This window comes from Acanthochromis polyacanthus, chromosome 18 (assembly GCF_021347895.1).
Source record: "Acanthochromis polyacanthus isolate Apoly-LR-REF ecotype Palm Island chromosome 18, KAUST_Apoly_ChrSc, whole genome shotgun sequence".
NCBI classification, from domain to species: domain Eukaryota; kingdom Metazoa; phylum Chordata; class Actinopteri; family Pomacentridae; genus Acanthochromis; species Acanthochromis polyacanthus.
In genome coordinates, this window is record NC_067130.1 from 20,239,030 (window position 1) to 20,259,966 (window position 20,937).

Genomic DNA, 20,937 nt, shown 5'->3' on the forward strand with positions numbered 1-20,937 from the left:
ATACCTTGCAAAAAAAATAAGCAAATTTTCCCTTTTATCTCACTTTGCTTTTAGTTAACCTTTTTATCAGCTAATGCTCCTTTAACCCTCGTGTCGTCCTGTGGGTCAAATTGACCCATTTTAAAGTTTGAAAATGTGGGGGGGATGTCCACATTTTTAACATTTTGGGGAAATTTTTGATTTTTTTTTGGTGGAATTAAAGAATGTTTCAGGACATTCACAAAAAAAATCTGTGAATTTCACTGGATTTCCACAGAGTGTTTTTTGCACGTTGGCTTGTTTTAACCAGTTTTCTACCTTCAGCTGATTCTATCAGCAGTCTCGACTAGAGACTTAGGAGATTGAAGTCTCTACCTGTTTGGAGAAAGTGAACCAGAGTCCTGAAGCTGCACAGGAAACAAAGCAATATACAGTCTGTAATGTGATCAAGTTAGGGTCCGAGCTGACTGTTGCGAGAACCCTATTAATACAAATAATTATTAGGGCCTGAGCACTGAATGGTGAGTGCTAGAGCTTATTTGTAGGTCCATGCACTGGATGGTGTACATGTATGAATAATTAGATTTGTACTACTGAGGAAAAGTTTGGGGGACAATTAGAAATGTCCTTATTTATTAAAGAAAAGCAGTTTTTTCAATGAAGATGACAATCAGAAATACAGCCTTAACATTGTTAATGTGGTGACTATTCTGATTTTTAATGGAATATCTACATAGGAGCACAGAGGAACATTTCCAGCAACCATCACTCCTGTGTTCTAATGCTACATTGTGTTAGCTAATGGTGTTGAAAGGCTCATTGATGATTAGAAAACCCTTGTGCAGTTATGTTAGCACATGAATAAAAGTGAGTTTTTTTGGAAAGCATGAAATTGTCTGGGTGACCTCAAACTTTTGAACAGCAGTGTACATATTCTTTTAGATCTGAATCTGCAACACATCAAAGTTATACTAAACTTATACTAATATTGTGGCTTAAATATTTGACATTTCATTGATGTCATTTTCACATATTTGCAGCACAAATTTCATTTGCACAGGAAATGTAATATTAATAAACTAGTATAAATGCTTCATTAAACCGTTTGCAGGTTCTGCTCAGGTGAAAAAACAACAACAACCAGCTGACAGTGAGAAGCCATTTTATTTGCTTGAACACCTGCAACAGCAGCACTTCCTCGCTCTGCTTGCAACACCATAATAAAAACAGAACTTCAGGTCTCAGACTAATGAAAAAAAAAGAAATCTGACAACTTTTAGCACTCCAAGCACAAATATCTTTACACCTAACATGTTTGCATGTTTTCTGTTACTGAACACATCAGCAAAAATTCAAAGGGAAGTACACTGGAAGTAAAATTAAGGAATGCTCAAACTTTATTGAATTGTTAAGAATGAGTGACAGGCTGTAAGCTGTGGGTTAAATGGTGGTCACACCGAGAAGCAGAAGAAGCTTAGTTTCCTCCACGGAGACGCAGCACCAGGTGGAGGGTGGACTCCTTCTGGATGTTGTAGTCAGACAGGGTGCGGCCATCTTCCAGCTGCTTACCAGCAAAGATCAGCCTCTGCTGGTCAGGAGGGATGCCTTCTTTGTCTTGGATCTTTGCTTTCACATTCTCAATGGTGTCGCTGGGCTCCACCTCCAGGGTGATGGTCTTGCCAGTGAGGGTCTTCACAAAGATTTGCATGCCTCCCCTCAGACGCAGCACCAGGTGGAGGGTGGACTCCTTCTGGATGTTGTAGTCGGAGAGGGTGCGGCCATCTTCTAGCTGTTTTCCAGCAAAGATCAGACGCTGCTGATCAGGAGGGATGCCCTCTTTATCCTGGATTTTGGCCTTGACATTCTCAATGGTGTCGCTGGGCTCCACCTCCAGGGTGATGGTCTTGCCAGTGAGGGTCTTCACAAAGATCTGCATGCCTCCTCTCAGACGCAGCACCAGGTGGAGGGTGGACTCCTTCTGGATGTTGTAGTCGGAGAGGGTGCGACCATCTTCTAGCTGCTTACCAGCAAAGATCAGACGCTGCTGGTCAGGAGGGATGCCTTCTTTGTCCTGGATCTTTGCTTTCACATTCTCGATGGTGTCGCTGGGCTCCACCTCCAGGGTGATTGTTTTACCAGTCAGGGTCTTCACAAAGATCTGCATCTTGACACTGTCGACAGAAAATATATTAATTATGCAAAGTGTTTTAACTTCAAGTCTATTAGTCCAAATTTCAAAAATGGCATTTACATTTGGGATGTATATGTTCAGTTATTGTTTTAATGGATTGCCTGAAACCTTTTTGCAAGAGAAGTGTCTTGGGTACATTAACCACTCTGTACAAAGAATGCTGTCCCAGTAAACTCCATCTTGTCTTAAACACTTGAGCCTTGGCTGAAAGCAGACAAGTGGCTGAGAACTGATGTGCAGTTAGATCAACTAATAATGGACGAGTCACCGAGCACTGGAAATACGGTGACTGGCAGCCATTGTAAGAGAGTTTTAAATCTACAGGATCCTCCCTTAATTAAACTGAGGTGCCGATTTACAAAACGTTAACACCTGCAGTATTCATTACTCAACAACTAACCTCCATTTCAACGAGCCTAAAAGCACCTTGCACATCAGACCTACAACTGAGAATTTTAACAATTAGTTCTCAATTCATGTTGCGCTCAACACAAACAATGGCAGTCGTAACAGTTCCTAATATTTTACATTTCTTGTGTGATGATTCAGCAATACCTTCAAAGACAATGAAGAGTAGCAAATTATGTCTGAGAGGATAATATGACTTATCAATTTCAAAACTGAAATATCTAAATTGAAATCGCAAAACTCTATGATTTAGGTTATATGCTATGTTGACAGAAGTTATTTACATCTAAATGATGCTCCTGAGCCATGAATGACTGATCAGTTTTTGCAGTAGGGTCCTAGTAAACACTTAATATCTTTGTTATTGCTCGATTTGTCAAAACTAACAATTAAATCTCAGTTTTATTTATATAGTGTCAATTCACAACATGGCACTTTATAGATTTCGCAAAGCACAGAGAAGACAACAATCTTAAGTCGCTTTTATGAGCACGCAGTCGAAAAATATTGTTTACCGTTACCTACGTCAATATTTTGACCATGTTGCTAAGCTAACCACTGCCTGACGTTGCAATTTAACTCGACCACAGACACCGGTTTCAGCTCGAAGCTTTGAGTCTACACAACAGCTATAATATGAATGGTTTACTGGAACAGACGTGTGAAAGTGAAAACAGAAAACCTGCTCAGTCATTCTGATAAACTGTGGAACTGCCCGGCCGTTAAACTAGCTAACTGGCAAAGCTAATGGCTAACGATGCTAGATAAACAGGAACCGGTAGAAATGCCCGAGCTTTAACTGTTCACTAATTTATCCGAAACATATCCGACTTATTTGAAGATTGGTGTTTTAGTCTCAACAAATTTCCCAGAGTGAACAAAAAGCTAATTCTTCATAACTGCCGCGGTTGAGCGACGTTTTCTTTTAAGTTAGCTTCCGCCCAGGATAGCCGTTTTGGCTGAGGCCGTGATTAGCTTCGTTAGCAAAAACAGCTGTCGTAGCTACCAATTTAATCAGCTAAATTTACATACGCTCATCACAAATAACATCACGTACAACCAATGTGGCATAGACATGGCCAACACGATTTTAAAAAGCCTAAACAAACAAACAAAAACTTACAAGCAAATTGTGTCACCAGCGTTGGTCACTCCCTTCTATCTGGGTCCGGAAACTGTTTGCATATAGGAAGAGGAGCAGCGGAGCAGTGTATTTATACACTGGAAACCTGTATCCTTCCGCCGCTCTACCCGCAAGAACTACATGATATAGTTCCCTACAAACAACCCAAACAATTCTGGTATTAATTAAAATACACATACAAAACGAAGTAGGACTTGACGTGTAAAAATAAAATAAAACTAATGAGGTTAATTTTTTAATTAATGTTGTATTAATATTCATGCATTTTCCAACAGAGTGGCAGAGATGATAAACGACAAGTCTCAAAAATACCAGAAAGAATCAAAAAAGAAAACCAAATCAAACACAAACTGAGGAAAAGAGACACCAAAGGACCAGAAGAAGGTGTAACCACACACAGAGAAAAAATGACTAAGAAGAGGTGAAAATTAAAGAAAAGCAGATGCAAAATAAAAATATTGACAAAGAGACTCTGAAAAAACAGAGATTAAGACAAAAGAAAAATCAGCCCAGCTACAAAGATGGTGAAACAACAATGAGAAACCCAGACTGACGAGAAAATGACCAACAAAACAAGCAAAAATAAACACAAAAACAGCCTTTAGGGATAGAGGACAGTAATTCCTGATGCATCCTACAGCAGCATTCATCATTGGATGAGAAAAGCAATCTGTCTGAAAGAAAAATTATGCTCTCATAACACACCTGAAATACAGCATAAATCATAAATGTATCCCTTTTCCTCTTTGTCTCTTTTTTCCTCTCTGCTTCATTCTTGCTTGTCCACTACCTACAAATATTGTGATGTCTTTTGCAGCACATTATACCCCCTGCAGTTCTGAACATACACACGTGGACAGAATTGTTGGTACCCCTCAGTTAAAGAAGGAAAAACCCACAATTCTCACTGAAATCACTTGAAACTCACAAAAGTAACAATAAATAAAATTTATTGAAAATAAAATAATCAAAAACAGCCATTACTTTTGAATTGTTGATTAACATAATTATTTAAAAAAACAAACTAATGAAACAGGCCTGGACAAAAATGATGGTACCTCTATAAAAGATTGAAAACTATTTGACCAGAGTGACATGATTAACTCAGGTGTGTCATTTAATTGACATCACAGGTGTTTCCAAACTCATAATCAGTCAGTCTGCCTATTTAAAGGGAGACAAGTAGTCACCCTGCTGTTTGGTGAAAAGGTGTGTACCACACTGAACATGGACAACAGAAAGCGAAGGAGAGAATTGTCCCAGGACATCCGAAAAAAAATGATAGACAAACATCTTAAAGGTAAAGGCTATAAGACCATCTCTAAACAGCTTGAAGTTCCTGTGACAACAGTGGCTCATATTATTCAGAAGTTCAAGACCCACGGGACAGTAGCCAACCTCCCTGGACGTGGCCGCAAGAGGAAAATTGATGACAAATTGAAGAGACGGATCGTTGGAATTGTATCCAAAGAGCCCAGAGCAACCTCCAAAGAAATTAAAGGTGAACTCCAAGGCCAAGGTACATCAGTGTCAGATCGCACCATTCGTCGTTGTTTGAGCCAAAGTGGACTTCATGGGAGACGACCAAGGAGGACACCACTGCTGAAAAAAACTCATAAAAAAGCGAGACTGGAATTTGCAAAAATGCATGTTGACAAGCCACAAAGCTTCTGGGAGAATGTCCTTTGGACAGATGAGACCAAACTGAAGCTTTTTGGTAAGGCACATCAACTCTATGTTCATAGACTCAAAAACCAAGCATACGAAGAAAAGAACACTGTCCCTACGGTGAAACATGGAGGAGGCTCAGTAATGTTTTGGGGCTGCTTTGCTGCATCTGGCACAGGGTGTCTTGAAAGTGTGCAAGGTACGATGAAATCTGAAGACTATCAAGGCATTCTGGAGAGAAATGTGCTGCCGAGTGTCAGAAAGCTTGGTCTCAGTCGCAGGTCATGGGTCTTCCAACAGGACAACGATCCAAAACACACAGCAAAAAACACCCAAGAATGGCTGAGAGAAAAGCGTTGGACTATTCTAAAGTGGCCTTCTATGAGCCCAGATCTGAATCCCATTGAACATATGTGGAAGGAGCTGAAACGTGCCATTTGGAGAAGACACCCATCAAACCTGAGACAACTGGAGCTGTTTGCTCATGAGGAGTGGGCCAAAATACCTGTTGACGGCTACAGAACGCTCATTGACAAACACAGAAATCGTTTAATTGCAGTGATTGCCTCAAAAGGTTGTGCAACAAAATATTAAGTTATGGGTACCATCATTTTTGTCCAGCCCTATTTCATTAGTTTGTTTTTTTAAATAATTATGTTAATCAACAATTCAAAAGTGATGGCTGATTTTGATTATTTAATTTTCAATAAATTTTTATTTATTGTTACTTTTGTGAGTTTCAAGTGATTTCAGTGAGAATTGTGGGTTTTTCCTTCTTTAACTGAGGGGTACCAACAATTTTGTCCACGTGTGTATTAGCTCTACAATGGATTCCAAATATAACAGCATGACTAAGACATATAATGATAACTGGAGCGCTGCTGCTACCTCCTACATCCAGCAGTGCTCTTGGAAGAGAGAAGAGCAAAAAAAAAAAAAAATCATGAATCAAAATGAAGAGAGATAAACAACCACAAAAATTAAGGGTCACCAGAGAGATTTACAAAGCAGCCACAAAGTCAGAGAAATCACCCCGAGGAATCTCTAATGACGAGAAAGACCAACAAAAAAGAAAAACTGAAAACAAAAACATAAAAAAAAAGAAACATCAAGAACCAGAAAGTTATACAAACTTCGACAAAAGAAAGAACTGAGCAGAATCTGGTTAATACAAAAATGGTTAAATGCCCACAAACATACAAAAGGACCATTACAACATTCAAAATGACCACTACAAAGAAAAAACATTAAAATAAATCTATCAGAAAGTGGAGCACACCAGTAAGCATAAATAAATAGCAACTATAAAGAAGCTAAAAATGACCAGAGAGACACCAAGAAAAAGAAACATGAGCACAAAAACAGACAAAAAGAGATTTTAAAGGGGCAAAAAGTAGCAGTGGTGCATATTTTATTCAGCAGTGCAAGCAGTTTGAGAGGACGAATATGCTCTCTTTATGGTTTTGAGTTAAATTTTTCAACAATATTTGGTGAAATATTTCAACAAATGTTGAATGAATAGTTATTAAATGTGGTTTAGATATTTATGTATCCATCAGGATGAATTATAACAACCTATATTACTGTTCAAAAGTTTGGGGTCACTTAGGAATGTCCTTATTTTTGAAAGGAAAGCATTTTTTTTCCAATGAAGAAAACATCAAATTAATCAGAAATACAGTCTACATATTGTTTATGTGGTAAATGGCTATTCTCGCTGGAAACGGCTGACTACTTCACCAAGGAGTGCAACAGAGTTATGTGACGATCAGTGTACACTTGTCCGTCTGTCTGTGTGCAACATTCCTCAAAAACGGATTAACTTAATTGGATGAAATTTTCAAGGAAGGTCAGAGATGACACAAGGACCACCTAATTAGATTTTGGCCATGATGCAGCTCATAGTCTGGTTGTAGATGCTTCAGCTTTTTGTAAAAGATTTCTTGATCATTGCGAGATAGTGGCATGGCGTTGCTGTAACTATGACCACAAGTGAACACTACGTCAGCTGCCTGCTGCGATCAAATGATTGTGATCCTACTACAAATCCTCTGCTGCGGACTTATCGGGACTTCCATCTGTCCCCATATGTCGGTGCTGTGCTTCAGAAATCATACAGTGACTGAGCAGCCTTGGTGGAGTACTGCGCTCTTTGTGTGTTTACTTGTTTTTAATGATCTACATAGGGGTACAGAGGAACATTTCCAGCAGCCATCACTCCTGTGTTCTAATGCTACATTGTGTTAGCTAATGGTGTTGAAAGGCTGATTGATGATTAGAAAACCCTTGTGCAATTATGTTAGCACACGAATAAAAGTGTGAATTTTCATGGAAAACATGAATTTGTCTATGTAATCCCAAACTTTTGAATGGTAGTGTATAGCACCAATACCCACTCACTCCTGAAGCCCGGAGTCACTACTCAAATAAAGTGTTAAAACAAGTACTATTAGTTTCATGTCATTTCAATGTGGCGCATTAAAATGAGTCCTTCATAGTCACTGATTCTTTAAATCTATTAAGAGGTGAGAAAACACGATGACCTCTGTGTCCTTGAGTCTGTTATTACAGTTTCTTTCTTTGTCTAAGAACAGCATCATTTGGAAAAATAAAATCATATTTACATTTCCAGAACCACAGGAAGTAAAAACATGTTGATTTGATTATTGAATAAGCCTGATCTCCTGAGTCATTTTTCATACACTGACATATTGTTGATATATTTTCAAGAGGAAGCCCACTGATTTTAGATTAGCACTTCTTTATTTTTCTGTCATTAGGCAATACAACAGCAACTTAATGACTAACTGCACATTATTACGTTTCAGCAGATGACTACACGCGATTGAACGCCCCATCTTTCAAACAGTTTCATTTCCGATTGTCATTAACTATAAAGCATTGTCAGTGCATGTTCTTTTGTCAGAGTTTTTAAACCTGTGCCCAAAAGAATACTAAATATTGTCTGAATGTCAGCCTTAACTGGATGTTTTCTGGAGTCATGTTCTATATAATGTGTTCCACGTGCAACAAATGCAAATGACAGCTTGGAAAGATGAGACGATGGAGCACAGTCCTCAACCTCAGTTTGAAGTTACACAGCTACTAAACCCTGACAAAAAGACTCAAAATGATTACACGATCACAGAGACACATGTTGGCAGACAAAAAAGGAGAGAGATTCAAACCAGAGGGCTGTATTACAAAGCCAGATGAGATATGCTGAGCCTAAAGTCAGTTTTCAGTATCATGAAGGTGGCTCTTGTTTAATCTGCTAGTTCATCATGCAAACCGATTCAGAGTTTCAGCCATGTTAGGGTTTGTTACTCTTTAGTATTCTTGTTAAACATAGTTACTCTTTAATATTCTTACTAATCTTACTACTTGCTTTATTCTTCAATATTCTTGTTAAAGATACTACTTGTTTATATACATATTTCTTATATGAGGCTGATGTAAGAATCCGTTTCTAATATTCCTGTTGAACATGCTGCTGTTTTTAACATTCCTCTTGAACATGTTGATGGCTCAATACTGATTTACACATTGCTGAAGTGCTAATAAAAAAAAGAGTCGTGTTGACCTGTGTAGATAGGAACATTATCCCACACTGGGTGGATTGGGGTAAATCAAAGGTTAAAGGAGACAGGTCAACTGATGGTAAAATGCAGCTGCCTACACTCGTTACACCAAACATGCATGACTCACATACCAACACACACACACACACACACACACACACACACACATGTTTGTACTTCTATCTTAGTGAGGACATCCATAGGCGTAATGCATTTCCTAGAGCCTTACCCTAACCTTAACCATCACAACTGATTGCCTAACCCTAATCCTTACCCTAACCCTAACCAAACCTCAATTCATACCTGTTCTCTAAAAACAAGTCTTCACCCTCAAACATGGCTGTTTCAAAGTGAGGACCGGCCAAAATGTCCTCACTTTGTAAAAATGTCCTCACTTTGATAGTTAAATGCAGAAAATGGTACTCACCATGTAGCAAGTACAAGAACACACACACACACACACACACACACACACACACACACACACACACACACACACACACACACACACACACACACACACACACACACACACACACACACACACGTTTGTACTTCTATCTTAGTGAGGACATCCATAGGCGTAATGCATTTCCTAGAGCCTTACCCTAACCTTAACCATCACAACTGATTGCCTAAACTTAATCCTTACCCTAACCCTAACCAAACCTCAATTCATACCTGTTCTCTAAAAACAAGTCTTCACCCTCAAACATGACTGTTTCAAAGTGAGGACCGGCCAAAATGTCCTCACTTTGTAAAAATGTCCTCACATTGATAGTTAAATGCAGAAAATGGTTCTCACAATGTAGCAAGTACAAGTACACACACACACACACACCACACACACACACATTCTCTCTCTCTCCCTCACACACACACACACACACACACACACACACACACACACACACACACACACACACACACACACACACACACACACACTTAGTTCTAAAGGCCACTCCAGATAATAAGTACATCAAGTGAGAACAAAAGCTACTGTGTTAAGAACTGATAAATAATCATGACTGAACTGGAGATGGTGCGTCACGAGAAACTGTGACAATCTTACATGAAGATGGCGGAAGTCAGCAGTTGATGATGAAGACACAATACACTTTGGTAATTATAAGAAACACACTGATCACAATAGGGAGAGACTCTCTTGCAGGATCTGGAAACAGCTGATTACTTAGATTGTTGCACATTTTCATAAATACACTCTGTACACTGTGAATTTCATCCATTACTGGGAAGACGCCTTCACATTTACACTTTGTTTACTATAGTCCTCTGAACAGTAATGGTCCTTGATATCAAGCTACTTGGGATTGCAGAATAAACAGCTTTAACTGAGAGGAGTCTTCTATCTCAAAAAACGAACACACTCGATAGCCTCCTCTTCTACTTTTCATTCCCATCAGCTGATCCTGTCCTCCTGAGATCCTCCATGAGAATTACAGCTGACAGTAGCTGTTTAATCCTGCTTTGATTGATTTCATTTTCTTTGCAGGTTCAGTCTCTGATCTGAACTCCAACACTCGGCCAGCTGACTGCGTTCCCACTAATCTCACTGTTTGTGCTGCGTGTCAGTAGCTGTTGTTCTCCCCTTCCTTTTCTGAGTTTCAAAATGTTGCCTCTATTTATTTTTGACTGTATCTTACTTTTGTTGATTTCTTTACAGCCTGTCGTCCTGCTCATGTCTTTGCCTCATTGAGAGATATTTTCACGAATGTTTTCTGTTTCAGTCTGTGTTTTGCTGCTTGTCTGCCTCATTTTCCTTTATTTTTACTCCCCTACATGCTGATGTTCTCTGTGTTTCAGTGTGTATTTGTTTGTGTAGCATCAAGTAGTCTGTCAGGTCACATTTAGGATGAGACCGCTTTCATGCTTTTCAGGATGGAACTGCAATTGAAGCAGATTCTTGTATTTCTGCTGCAATGAATAAATAAATGAATGAATATTATATTTTTTCATCTGTTTATTTACATTATTTATCCCTGGAGGAATTATTGATGCACATTAACATATAACAGCCCTAATACTCAGGCATGTTCACCACCATCGTCCAACAACAGCATCTTACAGTCATAAACCAAGATGTCAAAAATCAATCGAGACCTCCCACCTGACCTCCCCAGAATCACTTGATTGACTTTGTACAGTCATTTAAGTCAGTGTAATAAAGCCATGGAAAATTTGACTTGCATACATTTATTACGTGTTTTCCATTCTTTCTGAACCCTCATAACTTCATAAGTACAGCAGACACACAAAATATTCAGGTGTCACAATCTTAAGTCAAAACGTAGGTAAATATGGGACCTTTCATTTGCTAAAACTTGTTTTGTCCAGCCATCTATCCCACATGGTGACAGGAGGACACAAAATGCACCTTTTAAAGATTTCTCCTCTAAAGTATCAGAAAAAAGAGAACATCTTCCAGGGTGCCAGTGATTGTTCCTATGGCTCTAGATTTAACTGGGGCAGTTTTACCACTGAAAGATGATATATGCCAAAATCTTTAAGCTCAAAGTTGGTCATAAAAAAAAATAATGCAGAACAAAAAAACAGATTTTGGCTTAAGATTGTGACACCTGGAGTGGATGTATAAATAATTGCGAGATAGCGGTTGTAACTATGACTACAAGCGAACATTACGTATGCTGCCTGCTGATTGTGATCCTACTACAAATCGACCACTATGGAAAACACATTTTTAAAAATGTTTCACCCGTCATAAATGGTACAACAACTGAGCAGCCTTGGCCGAGTACTGCACTCTCTGAGTGCTTGTTGTTTCTACAACAAACAAATAAATTAGTTCAGTGTTGTTTCAAAGCCGTCTTAAATTGTCTCTGAATGTTGTCTTCTATTAACACCGGACAACAAAGTCTGGACTTTATCGCTATCTCGCAATGATACAGAAATCTTTAACAAATCCGTTGATCCAGATTATAAGCCACATCACTGCCAAAATCTTATCACTTGGTCCTTGAGTCATTTTAGACCGTCCTTGCACATTTCATGGAAATCCATTAGTCTGTTTTTGAGTAATGTTGCTAACAGGCAGACAGTCAAACAAACCAACGTCGATCGTCACATAACTCTGCGGCGTTCCTTGGCAGAGTAAAAAGCACAACATGCAGAGGAAGTTCCGACACATCACCTCCTGGATAAATACAATTCCTGTAACTTTAAAAGCGTCTAATAACTAACTTAGGATGGAGACATGGTGTATTTTAGTGGAAAAGTGTGAAACCAAAGAGAATCTATGGCATGAGTTCCATCTTCCTCTGTGTATCAGTGCTGCATGCACGGCCTCTGCTGTGACCCACGCTGTTAGCTGCTTCTAATATTAATGATCTTCTTGTGTTGCTGCACTCATTATGACTCTCTCTGGATAATGGCACCAGCTAAATGCCTTAAATGCACATTAATGTAATGTATTTCTGGCTCTGTGAATGCTGTTTGGTTCATTAAACTTGTGTGGGTGGCACTCAGTTTCCTCAGAGTGTCTAATATCATCAAGAGTGCGGTTAAAAGCTTCTCAGCAGCTGAATTAAACGCAGCAGGAAGGCCTGTGGAAATTGCTATCGTGGCATGAAGTGTTATCCTCCTATTAGCATTCAGGGTGGCAACAGAAGGAATCATTAGGACGCTAAAATGGGCTGGAGGTGGGGGAATGCTGCAGGGCAGGATCTGCCTCACAGCCGTCAGGGTAAATTTGCAGTAGTCCAGAGAAAAGTTGCTCATCAGACAGAATTCCAGCCTTGAATCTGCAGCGGTGGTGAAAGTAGGAGAAACTTTTCATAACAGTTGTGGGTGGAGATTTAGTTTGAATATTTGGAGGAGGCACAGTATGTGGTCTGCCATCCTCCCCTAGGATATTTGAGCATCAAAAGCTCTATACAGACATGGAATATGTAACATTACCGCTTTATCAGTCTGTTACAGTAACACCATTCTATCATTCAGACATATTGGGAGGTCACTTTTTTCTATTCCTCACAGCGTCATTCACATCCATATCCCATCCACAGTGATGGAGAGAGCTCATGTGCACTCATGATATCGGTCGTTCACACGAGATTAGACAATACATCATGGGATGTAGAGTACCATATAAAAGTATTTCCCCCTTCTCAAATTCTTATTTTTTCATATTTTCCCCACTTTAATGTTTAGGATCATCCCACGCAAATCTAAATGTCAAACAAAGATAACCCAAGCAAACACAAAATGCAGTTTTTAAATTATGATTTTATTTATTGAGGGGGAAAAAACTATTCAAAGCTACCTGGCCCTGTGTGAAAAAGTAATTACACCCTAAGCCTGATAACTGGTTGGGCCATCCTCAGCAGCCACAACTGAAATCAAGAGTTTTCTACAACTGCCAGTGAGTCTTTCACATCTCTGTGGAGATATTTTGGCCCACTCTTCTTTGCAGAATAATTCAGCAACACTGGAGGGTTTTCCAACATGAACGGCCTTTTTAAGGTCATACCACAGCATTTCAGTCGGATTAAAGTCTGGATTTTGATTAGACCACTTCAAAACCTTCATTTTGGTCGTTTTAAAGCCATTCAAAAGTCGACTTGCTAGTGTGTTTTGGATCGTTGTCCCGCTGCAGAACCCAAATGTGCTTCAGCTTGAGGTCATGAACTGATGACCAAATATAGTCCTTCAAGATTTTCTGGTAGAGAGCAGAATTCATGGTTCCATCAATCACAGCAAGTCATCCAGGTCCTGAAGCAGCAAAGCAGCCCCAGACCATCACACTACCACCACCATGTTTGACTGTTGATATGATGTTCTTTTTCTCAAATGTTGTGCTACTTTTACACCAGATGTAACGAGACACACCTTTCAAAAATTTAAACTTTGGCCTCGTCAGTCTGTAGAATATTCTCCCAAAAATCTTGGGGATCATTCAGATGTTTGTTGTTTGCAACATAGACCCTGTCTTTACTATATGCAGACCAGTCATGCTTTGTGGTATGTAGTCTCCTCTTAAAAAAGCTGATTCCAAGCCAGGAGCCAGGAATACTAATGTCTACATGCAAGCAAATACAAAAAATATCCATCCATCCATCACTTAATCCTCATTAGGGTCACGGGGGGCTGGAGTCTATCTCAGCTGACATAAGGACACCGTGGACAGGTCACTAGTCCATCGCAGGGCTACACATAGAGACAAGCAATCACACTCACATTCACACCTACGGACAATTCAGAGTTACCAATTAACCTGAGCATGTTTTTGGACTGTGGGAGGAAGGCGGAGAACCTGGAGAAACTCCACACAGAAAGAAAGACTGGGACACAAACTGGAGATCTTCTAGCTGCAAGACAAAAGTGCTAACCCCCAAGCCACTGTACAGCCCCAGAAAAACCACAAGCAGATAAAACATTCATATTCTAGAGGTTCAGTCTGGAGGAATACAGAAGGTTTAGCAACAAGGTGTGACTTCAGGATAACCTTGGCATAAAGTTACTTAAAGCAACTTAATTTTCAGTGAAAACCTTACAGACTTTATGGTTTACTGTTACACACCTTCATATTTCTACAGGTGTTTTTATTGAAAAATCAAGAAAGATGCAGTATTTTCTTATCTTTAGCTGTGATGAGACATTAAAAAAGCAGATAAATGAAAAAATGCAGTTACAGTGAATAAGTTTCTAAGTACAAAACAATCTACACTTTGTGGTTAGACCTCTGAAAGAACTGTGAGCAAAACATGAAGCCAAAGAATCCAACAGAACAACTGGATGTTAAAAAAGAATCTTTTGTACTTTTTTATTCAAGTTTTACCATTTATTTAGGGAAACTGTTAACATTTCTCTTCTCATAATGAAAATGTACATTTATCAATCTGCATAAAACATCACATGTACAGTACATCAAAATAAATACATCATCTGGTGGGTTGATTGAGTTGCACTCGAAGATCAATCGGTTTGAACTACAGCTACACTATTCACATCACGACCGCCGCATCTGCAACAATGCAAGAGTTTCGTTCAGCTCTTCAGTCCACAGCTGGTCCACAGCTGGGGACTCTGGGGCCGGACTACGACGGTCCATCAATCTAACTACATGTGAGAGGAAAAAGACAACGGTACTGCACCGGCCCTCGAGTCAGAGATTGAAATACCACTTAACTACAGCTAAAAGCCAGAGGTGGACCAGCCGGAGTGAAGAACACTCAAAGGTGACTGCAGGCAGGAGGGAGTTCAGGGACAGGAGACTAACAAAAACTAAACATCCGCCTCCACTCAGCCGGAATCCTTAAGGTTTCAGTCCACCCCTGTGTTTGCCATGGTGACAGCAAGTGTGGAGGTGGATGTATGAAGAGCTGGATGCAGCACCACCCTCAGCTGAACCAGAGAACTGCTGATGGACTCCAGACTCGATCTGTTTACTCCTCTGTACACTGACACCAGAGCAGTTTAGGATAGATTGGAGGATTTTACTGGTTTCTTTAAAGGTCCCTCATAGCTTTTTTCTGCAGTTCACACTTTGAGAGCTCTGTCAGTGTCTGTTCCATGGTCCAGCTGAAAACCAAAGGGACGGAGTGCTCTGCAATGATCTGGCTGAAGAAATCAGCTGAGCCGAGTCACTGATCATTTTTTAGGGCTCATTGTAGAACATTCTTTTATCGAAAAGCCTTTCTGGATTTTTTTTTACTTTTAATTCAGTTTGATCTGTCTTTAACTCTTTTTGTAATCCTTCGTTTTGTGTCTGATATTGTTAATTTTGTCAGGTCTTATCTGGCATGTTTTGTATCTCTCTGAAGTTGTTTACAGAGTTGTTTTTCATTTTTTATGGTTATTTCAGACCCTTTTTGGTCATTTAATCTAGTTATATCTTATAAAGTTAATTTTATGTGTCATGTAATTTTGCATCTCTTAGGAACTTTTTCTCCCTTTTTTGTCATTTTGTGTCTTACTTTAATTGTTGTGCATACACTACTAATCAAACGTTGGACACACCTTCTCATTTAATGCTTTTAATTTATTTGTATTATTTTCTACATTGTAGATTAATACTGTAGATTAACCCTTTTTTGTTCACAACATAGTTTCATATGTATTCTTTTATAGTTTTGATATCTTCAGTTTTAATCTACAATGTATTAAATAAATAAAAACACTGAATGGTTGTGGTTGATTTTCTTTTTTTTGTGACACATTGTGTATCATTCTGGAGGTTTTGCACCTATTTTCTGTCACAATTTGGTCGTTTTACATCTGTTTGAAACCTTTCTGGACATTTCAAACGTTTCTTTGGTCATTTTTATGCAGTTGTCGCCACTTTGTCTCTTTGTTGTCACGTTGCGTCTCCAACGCATTTCATGTGGATTGTTGTGCACCTCTTTCAGGGATATAGGTGATAGTGGCGCAATGGTTAAGTTACTGGACTGCTTATCTGAAGATCAGGGGTTCAAACCCTCAATGTGGCCACTGTTGGGTCCTTAACCCCTCCTGCTCCAGGGGCGCTATACTGTGGCTGACCCTGCACTCTCATGCCCCCAATTGGGAGGATATATGAAAATCTGAACTTTTCCTCATGGTATTAATAAGGGATAATTAATTGATATGTACACTCTTGGTTAAAAAATTGAAAGAATTTGAATTTTGCACTGTTGGATCTTAACCCATAAGAACCCACAGTGACACCAGTGTAACAAGCACTTTGAGTGCCCCAGTCTATGTGGTCCACTTGGTCTGTGGTATATCCAACATTATTTTCCTTTAAGGAAAAATGGGTCTTGGTTCTTATGGGTTAAAAAGGTTCTAAGTAGAGCTTCAAAATGCAAAAAGAAGAAATGGGAGCAAGAGAAGAAAAATTTTTAGCAGGAAATTTATTGAAAACTGCATTTAAACTCAAACATGCTTTTGTCAACTTATCAAAAGTTTAAGACCACAGCCTTTAAAAACCCAACTCTGCACAAAAATTTGGACTCCATATCATTTCCTGTCATGACCTCCTGATGGCAAAGGCAAAAAAGTTTTCTGTCTTTGAACGTGGCGGCATTTTTGAGCTAGGCCTCTCGCAATGCGCCATCTCTACTGAGGGTGGACGCAGAAAGACAGTCATTTTAAATTTTTTTAGACTATCCTGAGGGCTACGGAACATAAAAGTCAAGTGGTAGACCCAAGGCAATTTCTGAGGGCCCTCGTCTGTGTGGTAATGACTGGGTCTTTCAACAGCCTGAAAAAGAATTTCTTCCAGGACAATAATGTCACTCTTTTGGACCATCCTGCATGTTCCCCTGATCTAAATCCCATTTATAACATTTGGGGAAGTTTAGAAAAATGGACATCGGTTCCGGACAGCGGATGCCCTTCATGAAACCATCTTCACCACTTGGAGAAGTGTTTCCACTGGCCTCCTGGAAACACTTGCATCAAGCATGCCTCAATGAATTTTTGACGTGATCAACAAGAATGGTGGAGCTACTCATTACTGAGTCCTTTTTGACACGTGCTTGTGCTTTGAGGGGGTTTTCAGGTTTTTTTGAGCTATGGTCATAAATGTTTGATCAGCTGATGAACAGCCTATTTCAGATGAATTGTTGTTTTCAATAAATTATTTGCTCAGTTTTTTTCTTGCTCCCATTTCTTCCTTTTGCATTTTCTAAGCTCTACTTAGAATTTTCTTAAGATGCAACAGTATAAAATGCAATTTCTTGCAACTTTTCAACTGGTCTTAAGATTTTGATCGGGAGGTATATTAAAATGATGGAATAAGACCTTGGGCTACTAGACCTGGCCCAGTGAACCCATTCTATGTGCACTGAACTGGTGGCCACTAACAATTAAAAAATATAATGCATTTGTTGACAGCAGAAATAAACTAACCTGTAATTTTTTTTTTTAATGGGCTGGTTTTAATGAAAATCCTAAGGATTATTACTTCCAGGTTTCTTTTAACTACTTACAGTCAAGAATATAATAAAAAGTGCTTTGATCCACATTCCTCACACTGTGTTCTGTCCCTGACTCCTTCCCCTTCTCCCCTCCTTAACTTCTGTTTGTCCCGTTGCACTTAACATCTCCTCTTTTCCCACCGTGTTGGATGATCTCAGATGATCGTTGGGTCTTTTCCCTTCGTCCTCCATCTCCCATCATCTCCCAGCCACGCCGGTCCGTCACTGACTACTTGCCTCACTCCTCTTTGCACCACATTTCCTCTCCTGTTTCCCACCTTCTCTGCACAAGCTGTCACATCAAAGGAGGAGAGAACAGGATCGATCGCTGGTTCTCATGTCAGAAGGGGCTGGACATCATTATTTGTATTTACATCGCCTCCTCCTGGGCGGAGAAGGGAGGGAGGGGAGGATGAAGAGTTAGGATGGGGCGGTCGGTCTCGGTTCACAAATGTCTTTATGAGAGGCTTCTCATATCGATACTTCATATTCACGAGTGTCCTGCTGGGAGTGAAAAAGAAAAAGGAAGAGTCAGAGGCAGTGTGAGCTGCAAAGAGTGGACAGTTAGTTAAATGTAGTGTTTCGGCTGAGTGGACACTCACTCCTCCTGTCTCATAGAGCGGGTTGTCAAACTCTGTCTCCACAGTGATCTGCCGGTAAGGATGGGGGTAGATGAGAGGCAGCCTTAAGTTGGAGTGATATCTGCACCTGATGGACACAGTGAGTGAAACATTAAGACATTTCAGAGATCCAAGTTTCAGAAGCAATTTCCATCTCACTGCAGCAGGAAAGAAATGGGTTTTCATCTGTTTCTCGAGGTCTGACTGCATTTCAAAGATAAGAAAAGATAAGACAACGCTAGAATTCCTAAGGGAGCTTTTTATGTCAGATATTGCTCAGACAAAACTACAATCAAATAAATGTATTATGCATTATTAAAAATCCAAATATGTAAACAAGCATAAAACTAGAATAGAAAAGTAAGAAGTAGTACTGGTAGTGATAGTGAAGTAGGAAAGAAATACTGCACGTGATTAATAAATACTGCAGATAATAAGGTGCAGGATTTTATATTGCAGTGAAAAATGAACCCACAGTGAGGTAAAATGTGCCAGGAGCATAAAACAAAAACAAAACAAACAACAGAAACACCCACAAGCTGCTTGGTTAATTTTTCGATCTTTGGGTTCCAGTACATTAAGGTTACAAAGCACCTTCTCGTAGGTTTCCATGGTAACAGCTCCACCACAGAGGTCATTTACATAACCTGTGTTGCTGCTGCTTATCAGTGATCATAATGGATGGTAACTAGTACTAACTAGTAGGCACCTCCTGTCCAACCGGTGGGCTTCATGACATTGTATAATCAAAGCAGGTGAAATATTTGATGCATACACTCTAAGAACTATATTTGAGATGCAGCTGAAGTAAAATGCTGTTTTGAATAAATCTTTATGTTTATTCTTTGACAAAGGTAGTTTACTTTTGTGGAATAAGTCAACTTCTATTTACCAGTCGCCCTTTAAACTGGTATACCAGTTTTATCCAAAGTTGCACAAGTTAGGCTCACCGATCCTTTATTATTGTCTTCAAATTTTTCTGCCAAAACTCAACTGCCATTTTCAAGTAGGATAATACAGTAAAAACAACAGCAAGTCTAATGACAATAATCATGTTTTACATTTTATGACGAGTAAAGCAAATACATAAGATGGTAAAATTGGAAATTTCTAGATGGCCTTCCTTAAAATGCAAAGTGTTTATTCTGATAGTAAAATGATTTAATGCATCCAACTTAAACCACCGACATTATATTACTTAGCTTAATTTAGATAAACTTAAATTAGTTGTGTTACTAATTGACATTTTTTTTATTTAACAATAAACTGAAGTTTGCCATGCAAGTCTCCTCATACAGTAGCCTCGCCGCGCTAGACAACCCACGGCAACGAATTTAATTCTCTGCCAGGGAGGGTCTAGTTACCCTCCATAAGGCTCGAGGCTGGATTCTCCTAAAACTGGCCGGACCAATCACTATGAAGTGTAGAGTCAGAAGGCGGGCGTAACGAAGTGACGACAGAGGTGCGACGATTCTGACAGAAACAACCGGCACACAATAAACAGTTATCTTTTGACTCGGCTTTGGCCACAGCCCTTAAAGATTTGAAGCTAAAATTCAACTTGAAAGATAAACAAAGGACGGCACTTAAGTGTTTCATTGAGAAGAAAGACGTATTTGGACTTATGCCGACGGGATATGGCAAATCCTTAATATACCAGTTGGCTCCACTGGTTGGGAAGCTAATGGGACTTAGCCACAATCCCCCGGTGCTGTCGGAACTACGTCAGCCTATTCGTTGCGTTGATTGGTTGTATACCTACCCAATTGCTGCAGAGGGATTTGATAGACAACCTTTTAGCCTGCCTCCCTCCCTGTCGAGCTTCCCTAGACCCTTGTGCCGTCAGAAACATGGGTGTAGCATGGCTCGGCTACTCATACAGTGCTGTGAAGAAGTATTTTCCCCTTTTTGAATTCCTTTTTTTAAATATTTCCCCCTCTTACATGTTTAAGACCATCAAACTAATTTAAATATCAGACAAAGATAACCAAAGCGAACACAAAACGTAATTTTTAAATGATGATTTAATGTTTTAGGGGGGAAAAGCTATCCAAACCTACCTGTGAAATAGTAGCTTTGAATAGTTTTTATTCCTTAATCAATAAAATCCTCATTTAAACCTACATTTTGTGTTTACTTGGGTTATCTTTCTCTGATATTTAGATTTATTTGATGATTTAAAACATTTAAGAGGGGAAAATATGCAAAAAAAAAAAATACAAATTTGAGAAGTGCGCAAATACTTTTTCATGGCACTGTAACTATAGCCATCCTGGGTTGTCATGTATAAAATAACATAAAGTTCCACCAGCAAACTAAGGCAGCATTTTTCTGCAGCCACAACGAAACATGTTTTCTCTTCTTTTTATTGCAACGAGGACACACTATCTCACTAAAAACCACTCGT

The 20,937-nt window shown here is 39.3% G+C and overlaps 2 protein-coding genes across 3 annotated transcripts in view; both read right to left on the minus strand.

Moving 5' to 3' along the window:
* Positions 1-1,124: 1,124 nt before the first annotated feature.
* On the minus strand, positions 1,125-3,843 carry LOC110947201 (polyubiquitin-B). Of its 2 annotated transcripts, XM_051938781.1 has the most exons (3): positions 3,702-3,843; positions 1,868-2,150; positions 1,125-1,639 (listed from the first exon to the last, which is right to left on the minus strand). In XM_051938781.1, the coding sequence occupies exons 2-3, from the start codon at positions 2,141-2,143 to the stop codon at positions 1,454-1,456; spliced, it is 462 nt and encodes a 153-aa protein (XP_051794741.1). In that variant the 5' UTR covers positions 2,144-2,150; positions 3,702-3,843; the 3' UTR covers positions 1,125-1,453. The 2 variants fall into 2 exon arrangements, with proteins under 2 accessions (XP_051794741.1, XP_022044337.2); XM_022188645.2 differs by having other exon boundaries at positions 1,125-2,150.
* Positions 3,844-14,747: 10,904 nt separating this feature from the next.
* LOC110957037 (seizure 6-like protein) overlaps positions 14,748-20,937 on the minus strand; it is a 122,970-nt gene continuing 116,780 nt past the window's right edge. Inside the window, 2 exon segments of the mRNA XM_051938955.1 lie at positions 14,748-18,414; positions 18,513-18,618. Of these exon segments, the coding sequence (XP_051794915.1) occupies positions 18,382-18,414; positions 18,513-18,618 (139 nt within the window). The 3' untranslated portion in view covers positions 14,748-18,381.

What these genes read in the sequence shown, in the direction of transcription:
- LOC110947201 (XM_022188645.2), bottom strand. Translation starts at nt 2,143, where the DNA reads ATGCAGATCTTTGTGAAGACCCTGACTGGTAAAACAATCACCCTGGAG.